Raw genomic sequence first — 20,401 nt, 5'->3', positions numbered from 1 at the left:
TAAGAATTCTTACTCTTTTGTCAGCTTTTCCTTTACCATCAGTTTACTCCAGCAAAGATCATTAAGAGTGAGAATATGATAAATAATGAAATATAAATATAATAATTTTTAAAAATCAAGCAACATGACTGGTGGGGGCGGGGGGGCTCAGACGGTGGCAGGAGGGGCCGCCTTCCCTCCACAGGCTGCTGCAGTTACATAGGCTGCACCACCATTCTTCATCACTAATAAACTTTCCACTCGCAGTTGGCCTGATCCTAAAACCCCTCCCATCTCCCAGCCTCTGCACCTGGGGAGGTTGAAGGCCGAGGCAGGGTGCTATGACTGGATCTGTCCCTGTGCCATCCAAAGGCCTGAATTAATGTGCTGGAAGCATCTGGAGCAAATACAGAGAGGCTCCCCCTTTAAAAGTGACTTGTAGGTTTATTTACCTCTTTTTAAAACAAAATAAAAGGCAGCATTTGTCTGATCGCATTAAATGCCCAAGTGTTGGTGGAAGTAAGGGCTTTTTCTGATTATAATGTACTGGTACAAAGTATTATGTAGAAAAATAAGTTACCCTGTTTTTTTTGCTGGGTTAAAATCCTGGAACTCCCTCCCTAGCAGCACTGTGGGTGTACCTATAAGCAGACAGCTCACCACCACCTTCTCGCGGACAATTAGGGATGGGCAATTAATGTAGGCCTAGCCAGTGATGCCCACATCCCATAATTGAATAAAAAAAGAAAAATTATTATTTGAATTGCATTTGACGCAGATTTTAATATAATTGGGGATGGTGGTGTGGAGTTAAGGGCTGGGGGGAATAGGGGCCCAAAAGAGGCGAAGCCTCAGGGCCCATAATTTCTCACCCTGGCCCTATAGGGAAATGCAGCAACCAGTTTTCACACAGCAAGGTCCAACAAATTGAAGAGCATTAGCAAATTACAGAAGTAAGTAGGATAGAGTGAATTGAAACGGACTATTTCTAATAATTGAGAGGTGTTAGAACTAGGGTACTGAGCTATAAATTGAAAGCAAAAATTTGGAACAGAGAGTAGGAGAAATTTATTTCTGCAAAGTGTCAGGAGGCTGTGAAACACATTATCGAATTAGTGATTGAAGTGGAGAACATATCAGTTTAAGAATATTTTAGGAAGGTGTTTGAAGGAAAGTAAAATTAAGGGATGTGGAAACTGGGCAGCCACAAAGGATTAGGGGATTAGGCCTACTACGTGTGTGGAGGATAAACATCATGAAAAAATTGAGCTAGTTTCTTTGTTGTAATATCTATATGTGATCTGCCCCAAAAGGCCAAAAAAGGATTTCAAGGATATACTACAAGGGTAGTTAGGATCTATTTAAAAGACTTGTGTAATAGTTATAAAAAGTGTGAGAAAATGCAGACTGGGTGGAAATAGGAATCAACAAAAGTAGAAACTAATGAAAACACAGAGTGAATGATTTGCATTTATATAGATAGTTTAACATCCTGAGGATGCCCCAAAGCTCTTCACAGCAAATGAAGCACCTTTGAAATGCAGCCAATTCGTGTACAGTAACCTCATGGATATCCTGACATGCACACATGCACTGAAATTGCCCAGGAAGTTTAAACTTCTGATGGACTGATTTCCACTGCCTCAACCCTCCTTGAAAGTCTCCAACACTGAGCTCAGTGTCAGAGGTTTGGGTCATATACTTGGGACTTAAATGCATAATTACCCTGGAAATATTACACTGGTTAATATCTGGCCTACCTCACTGATTAGCTGGCTTAACTGAACTGAGCACCACAGCTTACCCCCTAAATCATTCCTCCCGACCTGACCTGACTGCTCCCCCACCACTTGACTAACCACTGACCCAACTACTCCCCTCACCACCCAACTTACCTCACCCCCCCAATTTGACGACTGACCCAATCCAACTATTCCACCACCTGACTAGCCTTCCCCCGCCACCCCCACCAACCCAACCCAACCCAACCACCATCCCTGGCCCGAATACCTCCCAGCCTGACCTGACTACCTGACTACACACCCATTCACTAACCCAATCACTTACTGAAAGACTTGAGATCATTAAAAACGTATCTGAGTATGGCAGCTACTATCATGAAAAAGCGATGTTTTGTAATTGAACTTGTTTTGACTTGCCCAGTACATCATTCAGTGTTTTCCATGTTTCAGATCCATTACCTTTGGCATTTTCAAAATTATTTGATGTGAAGTCCTTGGGAAGGAACAGTAATATATTCAGCCAGAAGCATTCAGAATCAACTGCATATACTGTTAAACATGGATCCTTCTTTATTACTCCTAGACTCCCTCTGCTAGTACATGTGTGTATGGTAACGTTAAGTGGACAAAATGCACAATGCAATTTTCAATACTACAGTTTAAAAATACATTTTCTTTGAAACTGATAACATTTATGGGCTTATTCCTATATTGTTTATACTTCTGCATATTAGATATCTTTGGATCATGCAAGCTTAATTTGTAGAGTTTATTTCTTGTCTGAATTGATCTTAATATCCCTATAATAATCCATGATTTCTTAATTCATTTAGCAAGAGTATTAAGCCTTATTTTTTGTGATGTTACAGCCAAGATAATAAAAATATTCTAAGCAAGAGTTTATAGGCATTTTCTACATCATTACATAACAATGCATCATCCCAATTCGCAACAGTTATTTTTGTATTCAGATTGCGTATATTTTCTTCAGTTTGGTTTTGACTGTTTAAATATTTGTCTTATTCATTCGCGAATAATATACTGGGAATATCGAAGGATGATCAGAAATACCAAAATATAATATTCCAGAAACAACAGGTTTTCTCTTAGTACTAGCAAAAATATTGTCTATCAAAATTGACATCTCAAAATTTATTTGTGTAGGTTTATTGATAGATGGTAGGAAAGAACTTGATTACAATGAATTGAGGGACTTCTGCCCAGTTCCACTTTCAGTCAAAATATTGATATTAAAGTCTCCATTAAATACACTTCTTTATTTTTAGTTGACAACTTATACAATGAATATTTAAATTCATCGAGGAGTAATTCAGGTTTACCATTGGGTGGCCTATATATGATACTGACAATCATCATCTTTTCTCTTCTTGCACCTAGTGGCACATGAGGCAGACAAAGTACGTGCTTATGTCTGTTCCCATAGCCAGTTTTCCTGGAGTAGGTCGTTAGCCTGTCACCAGAGACTATAGCTTGAGAGGTGCCACTCCACATCAAGCCTGGCCGACAGTTTCTGTCCTACTCTTACCCCCTGCCATTCGGCATATTGGAAGGATTTACAGGTTGACAATTAACCTGTTTGGCCACATTGTGAATGCACCTTCCGTGGCCGTCAAGTGCTGCAGTGGGACTCAAACCCAGAGCTTCTGGCTCAAGAGGCAAGGACACTACCCACTGCACCTCAAAACCTTCTCAATAGCAGCAATAGCATTCTTATAACATGTGACATGAATTTCTAAGAGGAAGGTTTCATTATTATTGGCCAAAAGGCACAAGTCTTTTCTAGTTTTAAATGGACATGTACTTTGAATATACATGAATTGGAAGGTTACAAAGATTATACCATTTCTGAAATATGGAAGAAGAGTGATTGCCATGAAATCATAGCTGGTCTTCCCCAGAGGTGTCCTGGGGGAGGTCTAAGCTTTTCATTCTAGCATAAGTGATCTAGAATTGGGAGCAGAGGGGAGTATATCCAGGTTTATGGATGATACTAAGCTAGGAGATTGTGAACTATGAAAAAGCAAGTGGCAAACTGCAAAAGCCCTAGACCAATTGTGAACAGACCTCATGATAGCAGATGCAGTTTAGCACTGCGAAGTAATATAGTTTGGATGTAAAAATAGCAGACAGAAATACAATTTCATTGGGAAATATTGGATGGAATATATGAGCAAAGGGATGCTGAAACTGACTGTAAAATACAATTTTTTTTACAAGGCTTCACAAGAATATAAAAGCAGCTACAAAGATTTTTTTAATTCTTTCATGGGACATGGACGTTGCTGGCTAGGCCAGTATTTTTTAAATCAGTTTTGGAGATCCTGATTTAAAAAAGATATGCTGGCCTTGGTGAAAGTCTAGTGCATGGTGATTCACCAATGTGATGATGGGATTTTAAGGATTATGAGATTGGAGTCTCATTTGTGGTCAATTTAGTACCTTTATTGTAACAGTGCTTCTTTAAATATTGGATTTCTAGTTATTCTTTCACAGAATCAAAACTTTTCACCCTGGAAAAAAAAACTACATAAAGCTGACTCTGTAAAGCTGAATGTGTAAAAACAGGCCTAAGAATATAAATGGAAATTTTGTCCAGAGTCTGACCTTGTGACTTGTTTATAGTTATAGAATATGAAAGTCTAATTGGAAACTGTTTTCTCCTGAGTTGAAAAGGCAGCTTTACATCTGATAGGTTTAATATTATTTGAGGAATAACACTGATTTCCTTGAAATCTGCCTGCTATAATTTCAACATCTATCATTGAAGAAAACAGCTTCCTAACTACCAATGGATTTCTTGTTTAGAATTAAAGTTTCATAGCAACTTTATAACTGCTCCTTCCTTGCAGGGGCATGTCCATTAGAGATAGACTGTTTTGAAACTATGGAGAGCACGGACTGTTATCATCTTCATCTATAGAATCAACGCTCATGTATTCTTTTAATCTGACAGCTTTCCATAAACCTTTTCAGTCAAATATATCTTCATTTTTAGCACAAAGAATAGCTTTCAAATAATAACTTAGATTATATAATTGTCCCTGCCGTTTTACCAGGAATTCACCAAGGCTCCTAAGGCAGCACCTTCCAAACCCACAACTGTTAGCATCTAGAAGGACAAGGACAGCAGACATATGGGAACACCACCGCCTGAAAGTTCCCCTCCAAGCCACTCACCACCCTGACTTGGAAATAAATCGTCATTCCTTCACTGTCACTGGGTCAAAATCATGGAACACCCTTCCTAACAGCGCTGTGGGTGTACCTACATCACATGGACTGCAGCAGTTCAAGAAGGCAGCTCACCATCACCTTCTCAAGGGCAATTAAGGATGGGCAATAAAAGCTGGCCCAGCCAGCAACACCTACATCCCAGGAATGAATTAAAAAAACCAGACTAAACATGATCTCATCCGCATCCCATGATACCTCCCCCAGGCTGTCTGAATCCCATGCCATTCCACCATTCCCTTGCCATCCCTCACGAAACAATCTCTCCAGCCAAGGTAACTTTGTTGGGCTCCCCTCACCTTCTGTTGTTTTTGTTCTCCGCCAACTCCCCCACACTGCCGCAACCACCTATTGCTGGCAACGTATAGAATTCAGAATGTGGAAGTGTGAGGTTATCCACTTTGGACTCAAGAAAGATAAATCACAGTATTTTCTAAATGGTGAGAAACCAGGAACTGAAGAGACAGAGAGATTTGGGAGTCCATGTACACGAGTCATTAAGAGCTAATAGATAAGCATTAAAACATTCAAAAATGGGGCTGGGGGTGCTGCTTGATTACAGATGGGAGATAGTCAGACTGCACTTCAGCTGTGTAGATCCTTGATTAGACCCTATTTGTAGCACTGCACTCATTTTGGGTGCTACTCCTCAGGGAGATATATTAACCGTGGCGTGAGAACAGTACAAATTTACCAGAATTATACTGGTGTTTAAAGGGTTAAATTAGTGGCATAAACTTGGCCTGTATTTCCTTAAATATAGAAGATTAGGAGGTGATCTGAATGAGATGCTTGAAATGTTAAAGGATTTGATCGGGTCTATGCAGAGAAACCATTTCCTTTGGTGGGGAATCAAGAACAATGGGAGCTAATTAGAGTTGGGGCATTCAGGAACTAAACTTTTTCACACAAAGGACAGCAGACATCTGGAACAATTTGCTCTAAAAGTTTTGAATACTAAGACAATTGGAGCTTTCAGAACTAAGATATGTATTTTTATCAGCTAAGGGATATTAGGGCAAGACAAGTAAATGGAATTGAGATGCAGGTCATCAGAAAATGATGGAGAATTAGAATTCAAAAGGTGAAGAGCTATTTTGGATAACAAATTGGCAGAACATATTTGGGCCAAGTGGTTTGTTCCTTGTCTATTTACGAAAGTTAATTGTAGCAATTCAATGTTTTACTTATTTACTTATGTACATTGTTGTAGAGTGCAAGGACATAGTACTGGCATCTACCAAACAAAGTGGAAAAGTGCCCAGGTATGAGCAGTCCACAAAAAGGACAAATTCAGCCTGCTTTGAATCTTCAGCAAAGAAATGGAAGATGTCATCAACCACATTATCAAGCGACATTTATTCACCAATCACCTGCTTACCGATGCTGAGTTTGGATTTTGCCAGGATCACTTGGCTCCAGGCCTCATTACAATCCTGGACCAAACATGGTCAAATTGAGTTCAATTCCAGATGTGACACGAGAGTGACTGCCCTTAAAAACAAGGCAGCATTTGACTCTGTCACCAGGAGCCCCAGTAAAATTTAAGTCAGTAGGAATCAGGTGGAAAAGTTTTCACTTGCTGGAGTCGTAGCTAGCATAAGGAATTTGGTTGTGCTTTTGAAGGCGAACCATCAACTGTACAACATGACTGCATATCCTAGGTCCATCCATCTTGAGCTGCCTCATCAATGACCTTCCTAACATCATAAGATCAGTAAACAAGATGCTTGCTGCTTATGGTTGATTGTTTAGGATTCAGTTACATTCACAATTTCTCCAATGTGGAAGCAGTCAATGCCTGCATGCATCAAGACCTTCCAGACTTGGGTTGATAAGTGGCAAATAACATTCATGCCACACAAGTGTCAAGCAAAATGACCATCTCCAACAAGAGAATCTAAACAGTTCCTTGGCATATGGTTGAATCCCCCCGCCACCATCAACGTCTTGGAGGTTAACATTGACCAGAAATTATAAATACTTTGACTACAAGAGCAGATCAGAGGCTGGTTATTCTGCAACGTGTGACTCACCTCCTGACTCCCCAAATCCGATTCGCCACCTGCAAAGCACAATTTGGGAGTGTGATCGAACTCTCTCCACTTACCTGGATTGATTTAGTTCCAACAACACTCGACGCTTGACACCACTCAAGACAAAGCAGTTCACTTGATCGGCAACCCATCCACAACCTTAAATATTCAATCCCTTCACCACCAGTCTGGTGACTGCAATGTCATACTATCTACAAGATGCACTGCAAGCTCACCAATGTTCCTTTGACAGTGCTGCCCAAACCCACAGCCTCTACTACCTCGAAGAACAAGGATGTAGGTCATGGCTATGGCATTGCCTGCAGGTTTCACCCCAAGTCACAACATCCTGATTTAGAAATATATTGCTCTTTTTTCACCATTGCTGGGTCAAGATCCTGGAATTCCCTATCTAAAAGCAATGTGGGAGTATTATGGACTGCAGAATTTCAAGAAGCTGACTCAGTGCAATATCCTTAAGCAATGGCCAAATCCCCTAAATTAATAAAAAAAACTTTAAATTTTAATTCCAGAAAATACAAACATGGTTCCTTACTCGTGACTATAAAGAGAAACTGGTAATATTAATAGAAACTATTGTTATATGCAGCAATGTGAAAGCAAGAAAGCAAAGTACTGCAGATACTGGAAATCTGAGATAAAAACAGAAAATACTTGACACCCTCAGCAGGTCAGACAGCATCTCTGGAAAGAGAAACAGAGCTAACATTTCAGGCCTGTGATCTTTCATCAGAACTGTGAAAGTACTCTTATATAACATTAAACTGTTTTAATAAGCAAATTGCAGCAAACTCTTTGACCACAATCTGCTGTTCTGTTTCTTGCAAAATCCTTGATGTTTATCAGCGTGACCAGGAATGATTATAGGCTTTAAGACTTAATACTGATTTTCTTTATTTTTCTAGCCAAGCAGAACACTCGTCATGACGAGCATGCCTTCAGAGTAAGTGCTAAATTTCTTCTTTTTATTTTCATTTTCCCTGAACCTTAATAAAAGCCTTTAACCTTGGAAAGTTGGCAGCTTTAAGCTGTGGTATGTTCAGGGAGAAGCTAGATTTAATATGTGATAAAGAATGTATTATTTTGAGTTGAAAATGATGTGTAAGGAACCTTGTGCTAAAGCAGTAGTGAATTTTTCAGTTCTTAGTTCATCAACAGTCGTTGCCTGTAGAATGTATTCACTTTGTGTACGAATTGAACTCGATAACATTGCTTTGAAATTGTTTTACTGCAAGAAACCAGAAATGAAATAAGGTGTAACCCTTTAAAAAAAATTTTATGAAAACAGCGATAAACCATCCCATTTTTCAAATTGAAAACATTTCTGGTTGTTTTTCTCTTTGTTTCCCCCAAATCTATCTTGAGGATAGTGATTCCTGGTACAGTAAGTGGAATCTACCAGCAATACATTACACACTTGGCCTTGACAAGCTAAATGTTGAATCTTAACTTATTTGGACCTCCATGGAGCTCTTTTGTTATCATGGTTTTTTTAAGTTACTAAGTTAAGGTTAAAGGCCAAGGTTTGTAGAACACTATCCAGGTTGTAAAGAGTAAATCATGAAGCAGTGATAAAATGATAATGGTTTTAAAGTCTTCAGGTTCTGGAACTTGCATATGGTAGCTTCCAAATTCTAGGCAAGCGCAACCAAAAATATAAGACTGTGATCTCTCATCTTCATAATTGGGGAAGGATGACTTTGTCACATGATAGTGGTCATAGATCCAACAAGAAAGGCACCGTCATTTGCACATTCCCAATTTTTAACCTATGCTTGCATATTCATGCAAACTGCCTTTGGTGTCCATTTATCATTTGCCTCAATCCTGCTATGGTCCATAATATATTTTTGATTCTTTCACGGATTGTGGTCATTGCTAGCTACGCCAGCATTTATTGCCCATCCCTAATTGCCCTTGAGAAGGTGGTGATGAGCCACCTTCTTGAACCCGCTGCGGTCCATGTGTTGCTACACCCACAGTATTGTTAGGGAGGGGCATGTTGAACATGTGTATGAGACCGGATGCAGCTGTTTCAATTCGATTCATTCTGGCATGTCTTTCAATCCCCCAACGCAAACCTTCATACCCTTGTACATCTCCTTTTCCTGGTACTCCACTGAGATCCAAAAGTTCCAAGACACCATCTCCCCACATTAAATCTGATATTTGCTTCAGTCCACAAAATACATGAGTAGATTTTTTTTTATCATTGCAACGCTGTTCCATCATTTAGCTGTGTAAAGATGGGGTCAACATTTGTGTGCATCACTGCTTTTCCCTCAGCCTTCCATTCAGGCAATCTACAGCAAAAAACTTTTCCGGCACACTGCTCAGACCAGTGCATCTGGGTTTGTTTCTATTCTTTCTGGGACATGGCATCGCTGGCTCTGCCAGCATTTTTATTGCCCATCCCTAATTTCCCTTGAGAAGGTGGTGGTAGGCTGCCTTCTTGAACCTCTATAGTCCATATGGTGTAGGTACACCTACAGTGCTGTTAGGAAGGGAGTTCCAGGATTTTGACCCAGCCATGTGTTTCCAAGTCAGGCGGTGGTGTTTTCATACACCTGCTGCCCTTGTCCTTCTAGTTTGTAGAGGTCACCGGTTTAGAATGTGTTGTTGAAAGAGCCTTGCTGAGATGCTGCAGTGCATCTTGTAGATGGCACACACTGCTGCCACTGTGTATCAGTGGTGGAGGGAGTGAATGTTGAAGGTGGTGGATGGGGTGCCAGTCAAGTGGGCTGTTTTGTCCTGGATGGTGTCGAGTTTCTTGAGCGTTTTTGGAGCTGCACTTATGCAGGCAAGTGGAGAGTTTTCCATCATACTCCTGACTTGTGCCTTAAAAGGTGGTGGACAGGCTTTGGGGAGTCAGGAGGTGAGTTACTCTTTGCAGAATTCCCCGCCTCTGGCCTGCTCTTGTAGCCACAGTATTGCCCCAGTTCAGTTTCTGGTCTATCGTAACTTTCAGGATGTTGATGGTGGGGGATTCAGTGATGGTAATGCCATTGAATGTCAAGGAGATGGTTGGACCCTTTCTTGTTGGAGATGGTTATTGCCTGGCATTCGTGTGGTGTGAATGTTACTTGCCACTTATCAGCCCAAGCCTGGGATGTTGTCCAGTCCTTACTGCATATGGGCACAGACTGCTTCAGTATCTGAGGAGTCACAAATGGTGCTGAACATTGCGCAATCATCAGCGAACATCCCCACTCCTGACCTTATGATAGAGGAAAGGCCATTAATGAAGCATTTAAAGATGATTGGGCCTTGGACATTACCCTGAGCAACTCCTGCAGTGATGTCCTGGGACTGAGATGATTGACCTTCAACTACCACAGCCTCTTTCCTTTGTGCTAGGCTGGTATATTGCACTCTGTCCTAATTATGTGATGAAATTATTTGTACTAGATTTCAAACCTGAGATATTTGCTCTATTCTCCAGGCTATTACCACCCAGTTATTGTAGCCAATTCTTCTGCTTCCTGACGTTTAGGTACTTCAGTAGCAGCATTCCCTGCATCAAAGCCATTTTTCTGCAAACTATTCATTGTGGTGTTCATCCCTCCCCAGCTTTCTTGCTAAGTCACTGAGCTGTTTGACTAGCCTTCTCATCTAATGTGAATCATAGTTGAACAACATCAGCTGGTATACGTGTTTGAATTCCTATAATTGATGCTGTCAGGCATGCAAGATACATTACTTCTTAAATTCTTCTTTCCCATCTAATTTCTATGTTCAAACAGCTGTTCTTTGTAAAGGATTTAAATGCTTTATTTGGAAGTTTGCCATGTATTTTCACAAATTCTTCTGCTGACTCCACACTTCTCCCATTCTCTTTGTCGGCTCTTTGTAACCTCTTCTGCAATTTGCCTTGCCTATCTACGCCTGAACACTGGACTGGGTACTCATTAGCTCCTCCTCTATAAACTTATGCCTAATTCCTTTAGCTTCTGTTTATGCAATCGCTGATTCATCTTACATTTGCCCATATTTACATATTGGCTGCAATCTGAACCCAAGCGCAAATTTCTTGGCCTTCCTTCAGCCTTTTGTGTGTCCTCTTCTCATTCCACATCCTCCTGCCTCCTGGCACACCCCACTTAACATGTCCCCATTGACCTCTATCTCATTTTCTTCTATATCCCAGCCAACTTCAGGCTTGAACTAAGTGGCCTTCCTATGTTCTTCATTTAATATCCACTATCTTGCTGTCCAGAGCAGCAACCCCAACTTCCTTACTTCTGACACCAACTGTGAACATCTCATCAATGTATTTGTTTTAAATTTTTGAAACTTCATATCTTGGCACCGCTTCTCACAACAACCTTACTACAACTGATCATCTTCAAATCTCAATGTCCCTGTTACCCTTGAGGCTCTTTCCCATCTGAAAACATAACCTCCAAGTTTATCTCTTTTGTGAAATCTGCTTCTGGACCCTGATCCCCTGACTACTTAACTAAATTTTGGTCCAGTGCTTGTCATAACTGTTAATAGCTCCCTCTGTTCAGTCACTGACCCTCATTCTTTCTAAACTGAGATCATTGTCTGCCTGTCAAAAAATTCACTTACATATTGGTTCCTTCCAGGAATTACCCAATTTCTAACTTCTCCCTCTTGTCCATGAACCTTGAATATGTAATTCCCTTTTTATTGTGTGCACATTCTTTTCTTGATTTTTTTTGGCTTTTCTTCCAACTCACAGTTATCTCCAGTGTTCCACAAGCATCTTTCCTTGACCCCCTCCTATTTCTCAACTACATGCTGTCTCTCAGTGAAATTATCCAAAAACACAGTGCCAGTTTCCACGTGTATGCTGATGTCATCCAGTTTGAACTCAGAATCACCTTTCAACCTCTCAATCTCTCTCTAAATTGTCAGACACCTTGACCAATATCGAGTACTGGATCAACAGAAATTTTCTCCAATTAAATACCACGAAACACCACAAATTCTGCCCCTAGCCACTAACTATGTCCTTCTTCCTAGCAACTGTTTGAGGTTGAACCAGACTGTTCAATCTTGGTGTTGTATTTGACCCTGGTATGAGCTTCAATCACTTATCTGGACCACCACTAAGACTGCTTATTTCCACATCCTTAACATTGACTAACTCTTCCCCTGCTGAAACTCATCTGCTGCTGAAACCTTCAGCAATGGCTTTGTTACCACCACACATGGCTATTGTGGCAGGCCTCCCATATTCTACCCTTGTAAACTTGACATCATCCAAAACTCTGCTGCCTGTGTCCTTAATTGCACCAAGTCAGTTCACCTATCATCTCTGGGCTCGCTGACCTACATTGCCTCCTGGTTAAGCACTGCATCAGTTTTAAAATTCTCATGCTTGTTTCCGAATCCTTCCTTGGCCTCAACCCTCCCTATTTCTGTAATCTCCTGCAGCCTCAGAACCCTCTGCTCTCTTCTAATTCCTGCCTCTTGAACATTCCAGGTGCTTTCAGCTGCTTGGGCCCTAAGCTCTGGAATTTCCACCCTAAACCTCTCTAGCCCTCTCTTTCAGTTCTTCCTTAAAACCCACTTCTTTGACCAAGCTTTTTGTCATCTTACTATTATCTTGTTATCTGGCTGAGTGTCATAATTTGTTTTATAAAGCCTCTTTGAAGTGCCTTGGAATGTTTTATTATGTGAAAGATGCTATATAAATACAGCTTGTTGATTCCCTGCAGTATGGCTCCTTGTTTGCCAATAGCATGAAACTGCCTCAGCTAACATCACCAATGATATTCAGTGTGATGGTGACCATATACTTAGTTGCTCTATGACCTATGTTGCCTCCTCTGCAACATTTAATACAATCCATCATGCCATTCTCCTCTGCATGGTCTAGCCTTGCATGGCTCCACTCCATCTGTCCCAATATTGTCAGTGCATCTCCTGAAATTACTTCTTTGATTTCCTTGGCCACATGACCGCAGCTTAGCATCAAGAAGATCAGAACCAGTGTTTTCAGCCACTGCACAACCTGCCATTCCCTTGCCACTGATTGCACCCACTTTATGGTCATACAGTCAGGCTGACCCAGACCATTCTCAGCTTTGGTGTCTTGTTTGAGCCTGAACTGAGCTTTAAGGACACATACTATTCATCATAAAAACTGCTTCCTTTTACCCTTGCAGCATTGCTTACCTCAGCCATTGCCAATGCCTTACCACCACTGAAAGCCTTATCCATGCTTGTGTCAACTACTTTAACACTCTCCAGGCTGGTCTCGCATCCTTCATCCTCCATGAACAATTTGTTCAAAGCTCTTCACATACACCCTATCCCACATTAAGTACCACTGTCAGCTGTGTGTCAGCCGTGGCTCAGTTGGTAGCATTCTTGCTTCGGAGTAAAAAAAAAATCAATGCTGACACTGCAGTGCAGTACAGAGGTGCCTGCTTTGGTAGATATAAAAGATCCCATGGCACTATTTTGAACAAGAGCAGGGGAGTTGTCCTCGATGTACTAGCCAATATTTATCCCTCAATCAACATCATCAAAACAGATAATTGGGCTATTATCACATTGTAGTTTGTGGGAGTTTATGTGCCCAAAATTGGCTGTCACATTTCCAGCAGTGACTACACTTTAACGGCACTAATTGGCAATAAAGCGTTTTGAGATGTCTGGTGCTTGTGAAAAGTGCTTTCTAAATGCAAGGCTTTAGTTCTTACACTCATCTATTGTACCCATTTTCATAAGCAACACTAGCCTTTCAATCATAGAATCTTCCTGCACTGAAAGCCATTTAACCTATTTTTTCTGCCAGCTCTTTAAAGGGCTGCCCGTTTAATTTCATTCCCCTGCTTTTTCCCCATAGCCCTATAAATGTCTTTTTAAAAGTATGTATCCAATTCCCTTTTGAAGATTACTTTTGAATCTATTTGCACCTCGTTTTCAGATTGCGCGTTCCAATCATATAATTGGCTGCATTAAAATATACTCCTCATTTTCACTGGATCTTTTGCCAATTACTTTAAATCTCTGTCCTCTGGTCATTGATCCTCCTATTAGTGGAAAAAGTTTCTTCCAATCTACTCTGTCAAAATTCCTCTTAATTTTGAATATCTCTGTTAAATCTCCCCTTAATCTTTACAAGTTATAAAGAATGAAATTCAAAATCCTTTTCCGCATTTATAAATTCCTGATGAACTACAAGGCAAAGGATTGATGTGTAAGGCTGCATTCAGAAACAATATTAAAACAGGGAGCAGTAACTTTGTTTATGTGCCTCTTAAGTTATACATCTTTGACTCTTTATGAGTTTAATATCACGGAGGGCAGTGATGGGTTAGTCTTGATGAAACCACATCTGTATTAATAAAAATAATTATGTTGACCACATCTGCCTCCTGTGCCTAATTATGTGTGAAAGGGAAAGGGAGGAAACAAAATGTGCACACAACAGCATAACATTCAATTCACCATGAAAAATGCTGCAGGAGATCTGCTATTACTTTACTTGTAATTTCATTTGTGTGTCTCACTGATGACATAACACTTCAAACTGTCAAAAACAGAAACAAAGCAGCAATTTCATACTTGTTTCTTTTAATATGCAGGTAGGAATTTACAAATGCCTGCCAAACCTTGTTCACTAATAACAATGAACTTCTTGAGCACAGAGTTTGCCTATTTACAGCAATTAAATTTATGGCCTTTAAGGGACAAGGCATTTAAAAATGGCTGCAACTTACTAATATATTATGCATTTCATGGCATAATGCCCTTGTCCCTATAAAAAGACCTATTATTGGACTTGTCATGCATAATACAAAAGGAAATCTGTTCGCACAGCTTAATTTTGACCTATGTGTTTAATGTGCATTTTTTAAAAATTGAAGTTGTGTGTTTTTAATACTTGAGACCGTTTGCATGAACTATGCTTTGTTATATTGTTATTACATTGTTATTGTGGTTAGGTCTGCTTGGCCCATGTAAACTGCTTATAAAGTTTCACAGTAATTTTTTGAAAGTGCATTACTTAAAATATTTTTGTATTATTTTTAAACAGGAATCAGATCATTGTAATTCAAATTGTGAAACAGCTAGGTGGCTTTCTGTTCTCAGACCAAGTGACTGAAACAACAACTCATGTCATAGCAGGACACCCACGACGTACTTTGAATATTTTGTTTGGAATTGCCCGAGGGTGCTGGATTTTGTCCTTTGACTGGGTAAGTTAACCTTACAGAATCACCCGCACTTCAGTGTATTGTGCCAAATCCATCCACAAAGAAAGAGCAAAAGAAATTAACAGGAAAAGGCTTTTTTAATTGGCAACCCTATTCCTTAATAAATCTTGACCACTGAAACAATTGTCATCTTTATGCTGCTGTTCAAGATTTAGTTCCTTTTTCTAATTTGTACTTTCTCATGCTTCTGTAACTTAGAATCAAAATGTGATAGTCTATATTTTCAGTATTCCTATGCCAATGTCTTTGATATTCATCCTAGAAATATATTTACCTGTTTCATTATACCTCCAAGGTAGTTTTGATTTCATTCAATGATTCTTGTTTCTTTTCATTTGCAGCTATTTGAAGTTTTCTTTTCTTTCTTTCACCTCCCATTAAAATGACTAAATTTGTACATACTGAGCTTGAGAAGCCATTCCCTTCCTTTCTGCTACATGCTTCCTGGTTATTCTATTAGTTAAGTACAGTGCCTTTATAATTAAACCTGTACATTTTCTTACCTTTCACAGTTTTGATATTTGCCAAGCTTCCATGTTCTGATTCCTGTTGAAAATTATGTTTAGAAGGCTTCTGAGATGCTCAATGAGTACCTCTTCCCAAACTAGCAATTTCTCATTTTGAATAATCTAATGCTCCTCATTTAACTATTTTGTCCAGTTTATTTAATCCTTAATTCTATTTTCCTCTAACTTCTCAAGCTTCCAATGAAACACCTCCTCAAAAATTTAGAGATTGAAATACTAAACATTATCAATATCTTTTTAATGTAAGTGGTATTCTGATGCTATATATATTTAAAATACAAAGTATTTTGAATTGAATTATATCATGGTGTTGAAAAATGATTGTTCACAGGGGCTGCCCTGCACAATGGAAATGAATGTGAATTTATTGTGAATGTAAGATTGCTCTTGCCTGAAAGTAAGTGATGCCAGTAGAGGGCATAATTTCCAAAATTAAGTAAGGGCCAGAATTTGCTGCAGCAAATACACACGCATATTTATGTTTTCTTAATTTTCTGCATGACAAGTTGCTGAAAGTATGAGCTGATAATGATGAAGTGAGGAAAACAGAAACATCTAGGACCTGAAGCACCTGCATATCTCCTTAACCAATTAGATTAAATGATTGTGAAATAAACAGTGCAAAGACTGAGACCAAAGTGTGGGGTGGGGATTCACTGTAAAATCAGGTACAGAAAGTAAAATAAAGAGAGGGAAATAAAGATTGGATCAACACTGAGAAGAAATGAGAAAAGTAAAACAAAATTCACATTTTTTAAAAGCTCCAACAATTGGAACCTGAAGGAATGAGACTCCACACTTTAAAAGTTACATTTCATTGCTGGAGAGGTTAACTGATAGCAATTAACACTTATATCATTAAGAGGGTACTTGGACTTGAAATTACAAGACAACTTTCTAGGGCGAGTTTCGCACACAAAAACAGCAACTTCACGCTGTTCAATTGTTATGATCCAAGTGGAGACACAACTTTTTTTTTAAAAAAGCGATATATTTCCCAAGCAACAAACGAAAACTGTCTCAAAATCACTCCCAGTTCTCCTGCGGCAGTTCACTTCTCCCTGCCATGCCAAGTTGAAACTTCCAATGTCCTTCGACAATCGTTGCACTATACCTGAGTATTCCCAGATACAGTTATAACTAGCAAGGCACACTTCAATGACTCCTGGTTCCTTAAATCTCCAAGAACCCCTTTAATTGTGTTCCCTGTTTTTTGAACAGAAACTGAACTGTTTGGTCACTAGCACAAAACAGCTCTCCTTTTTTTCCCCAGGAGTAGCTTCCTTGTTCCTGCATCTCAGTCGTGGCTGTCCTTTATTTGTGAGATATTGTGAAAGATGTTAAAATTGCCAATTGATGCTTCAATGAGTTTCTGTTTGAGTTTTTCTCCCCATGACAACCAGATCACATGGGCATTTCTTCAAGTTGATATGATTAAAGAGTACATTTTTAAAAAAGGATACGTTTATAAAGTTCAGCGTTTGTGACACAATGCATTTCAATGGTGATGCAGAGAGCACAGTGCAGTTTTTGCAAAGGTAATGATGGAGTGGTGTAACTTTGAGAGCAACTTTTGGATATTTTGGTTTAACCATGCATATACCCCTCTGTTCTGTTTGTACATAAATAACAGTGAATACTATTGACCCAATCATTACTATGAGAGTAAAATCTAGCTCATTAATATTTTATGCTTTTCTCATGGCTCTGTTGATAAATGCTCCACATCCTGAGGTACTGAGGCATACAGACCAGGAAAATCCATGTTTGATCCCTGTCTGAAATTGAAATTTAGCTGATCCACCTGCTGAGTTTGCTGATTTCAGCCAGTGTAGTAGTGGAGCACTAAGATTGATTCCCAGGCTGAGAAGACATTAAATTAAGCCTCCAAATGCTAATTTAGACACCTGTTTAATATGTGCCAGGGCATGTTTGAACTATATGGTTAGAAATGCAGCACACACCAGCTTGTTCTTGCCACACTTAAAGATTTCTAAAGATGACAAGTCTTTTAATGGGCCTGCTTTATGATCTCATAATGCATGTGATGCAACCTGGGAAACAGCAAAGTACAAAGTAAATTATATACTTGTGGATCTCTATTTGTAGAAAGAATTGGGAAAATACATTCAAGTGATTAGAGATTTGGGCATTGTTACAAGCGATAAATAAAAAACATGGAAGTGTAGCTGTATGATTGCAAGTTTATAAATAAAATAAACCCTGTCAATTAACAGAATCACTGAATTAATTAAAGCTTCTGTTTGGGCCAAAAGCATCAACCTACATGGTTTAGACCAACAAGATCTGGATCCCCTTAAAAAAGATATGAACCTCAATAATTCCATGTATTGCCCCACCAAGAATAAGGTCTGGAGATACATTGACATTGCATTCATAGTGTCAACACGACAAGTACCATAGAAAAGTTACAGCACAGAAAGAGGTTATTCAGCCTACCATGTCTACGCCAGTCAAAAAAGAGGAAAAACAGAAACTAGCCACTCATTTTAATCCCACTTTCCAGCACCTCGTCCATAGCCTTTCAGGTTACAGCACTTCAGTTGCAGATTCAGCTACCTTTTAAATGAGTTGAGTGTTTCAGCCTCAACCACCAAATTAGGTAGCGAATTCCAGACACCCACCACCCTCTGGGTGCAAACGTTTTTCCTCACGTCCCCTCTAATACTTCTGCCAATTATCTTAAATCCATGCCCCCTGGCAAATGAACTCTCAGTTAGGGGAAACAAGTCTTTCCTGTCTACCCCATCTAGGTGCCTCATAATTTTGTACATCTCAATTAGGCCACCCCTCAGCCTTCTCTGTTCTAAGGAAAACGACCCAAGCCTATCCAATCTTCCCTCATAGCTGCAATTTTCCAGCCCTGGCAACATTCTTGTAAATCTCCTCTACTCTCTCCAGAGCAATTATGTCATTCCTGTAATGTAACCAGAACTGTACATACAATTCCAACAGTGGCCTGACCAGCGTTTTATACAGTTTCAGCATTACATCCCTGCTTTTGTATTCACTACCTCGTTCAGTAAAGGAAAGCATTCCATATGCTTTCTTTACCACCTGTCCTGCCACCTTGTGGCACCTGTGGACATGCACTTCAAGGTCTCTCACTTCCTCAATCCCTCTCAATATCCATCCATTTATTGAGTATTCCCTTCCTTTGTTTGCCCTGCATTACCTCAGACTTTTCCAGATTGAATTCCATTTACCACTTTTCCGCCCGCCGAATGAAACCGTTGATATCATTCTGGAGACTACAGCTATCCTCTTCACTATCAACTACACGACCAATTTTTGTAACACCTGCAAATTTCCCAATTATGCCTCCCACATTTGATTCCAAATCATTAATATACACTGCAAACAGCAAGGGCCCCAACACTGAGCCCTTTGGAACACCATTGGAAACCGCTTTCCATTCATTAAAAACATCCATCAACCATTGTCCTTTATTCCTGTCACTGAGCCATTTTGGACCCAACTCGCCATCTTCCCCTGTATCTCATGGATCTCATTTTTCTGACCAGCCTGCAATGTGGGACGTTGTCAAATGCCTTACTAATGCATATAGACAACATCCACTGCACTATCCTCATCAATCATCCTTGTTACTTTCTCAAAAAATTCAATTAAGTTGGTAAGACATGATCTTCCCCTAACAAAACCATGCTGACTTTCCCTGATCAACCTGTGCCTTTCTAAGTGATAGTTTATCCTGTCACTCAGAATTGATTCCAATAATTTGCCAGCCACCAAAGTCAGACTGACAGGCCTAAAATTTTCTGGCCTATTGCTTGCAGACCTCCAATCCTCTGGTACCTCACCTGTATCTAATGAGGATTAGAAAATGATGCTCAGAGCATCCGCTATTTCCAACCTTCAAAGTTGTATTGTGTACAACTTGCATACTGATATTCAGAGTTTGATGTGTATGTGCTTGGGAACCACATGAAGACCAGGAACAACTTGTGCTTTTGAATTTAAAAGTTGAATTCACCAACTTGAACCAAATTTGTTAATTTATTATTGGTAAAAATTGGTATAACTGTCAATTAGGCATTTACACAGTATATAAATGTACTTAGCCACTTTAGTTTATAAATGTACCTTTAGCTCATTTATTTTTCTAGGTAATTGAGCATGCTATGATATAGTTGCAATACTGTAATTTCTGCCACTATTAAGAAACAATTCCTCAAAGTATAATAAAATTAGCTATTGCTTAAAAGAGACGAATAGTCAGAACATGAAGAGCATAGTGGTCATGTTACTGGGCTATTAGTCCAGAGGCCTGGACAAATGATCCAAGACATGAGTTCAAATTCCATGAAAGAAGGTGGGAAATTTAAATTTAATTAATTAAATAAATCTGCAATAAGAAGCTGTCATCAGTAATGGTGACTATGAAACCCGTTTGGTTCACTATTGTCCTTCAGGGAAGGAAACCTGCTGTCCGAGCCCAATCTTTTCAACATGTCTGTTCAGATCCATAGCAATGTGGTTAACTGCTGTTTGAAATGGCTTAACACACCACTCAGACTTTTTCATAGCAGTTGGATAAAATCATTAAGAAGAAAACTAGATGGATACCCAGCATCAACCTTGGTGCCAACACAACAGACACACAT

The 20,401-nt window shown here is 39.6% G+C and overlaps 1 protein-coding gene across 1 annotated transcript in view; it reads left to right on the top strand.

Moving 5' to 3' along the window:
- mcph1 (microcephalin 1) overlaps nucleotides 1–20,401 on the top strand; it is a 370,028-nt gene that overhangs the window by 106,312 nt on the left and 243,315 nt on the right. The window contains exons 11-12 of the mRNA XM_078541909.1: nucleotides 7,936–7,973; nucleotides 15,048–15,210. Coding sequence (XP_078398035.1) covers nucleotides 7,936–7,973; nucleotides 15,048–15,210 — 201 coding nt within the window. The remainder of the gene's footprint in view (nucleotides 1–7,935; nucleotides 7,974–15,047; nucleotides 15,211–20,401) is intronic.

Source organism: Cetorhinus maximus, chromosome 5 (genome assembly GCF_964194155.1).
Source record: "Cetorhinus maximus chromosome 5, sCetMax3.hap1.1, whole genome shotgun sequence".
Taxonomy (NCBI): domain Eukaryota; kingdom Metazoa; phylum Chordata; class Chondrichthyes; order Lamniformes; family Cetorhinidae; genus Cetorhinus; species Cetorhinus maximus.
This window is presented reverse-complemented; position numbering and strand designations above follow the sequence as displayed.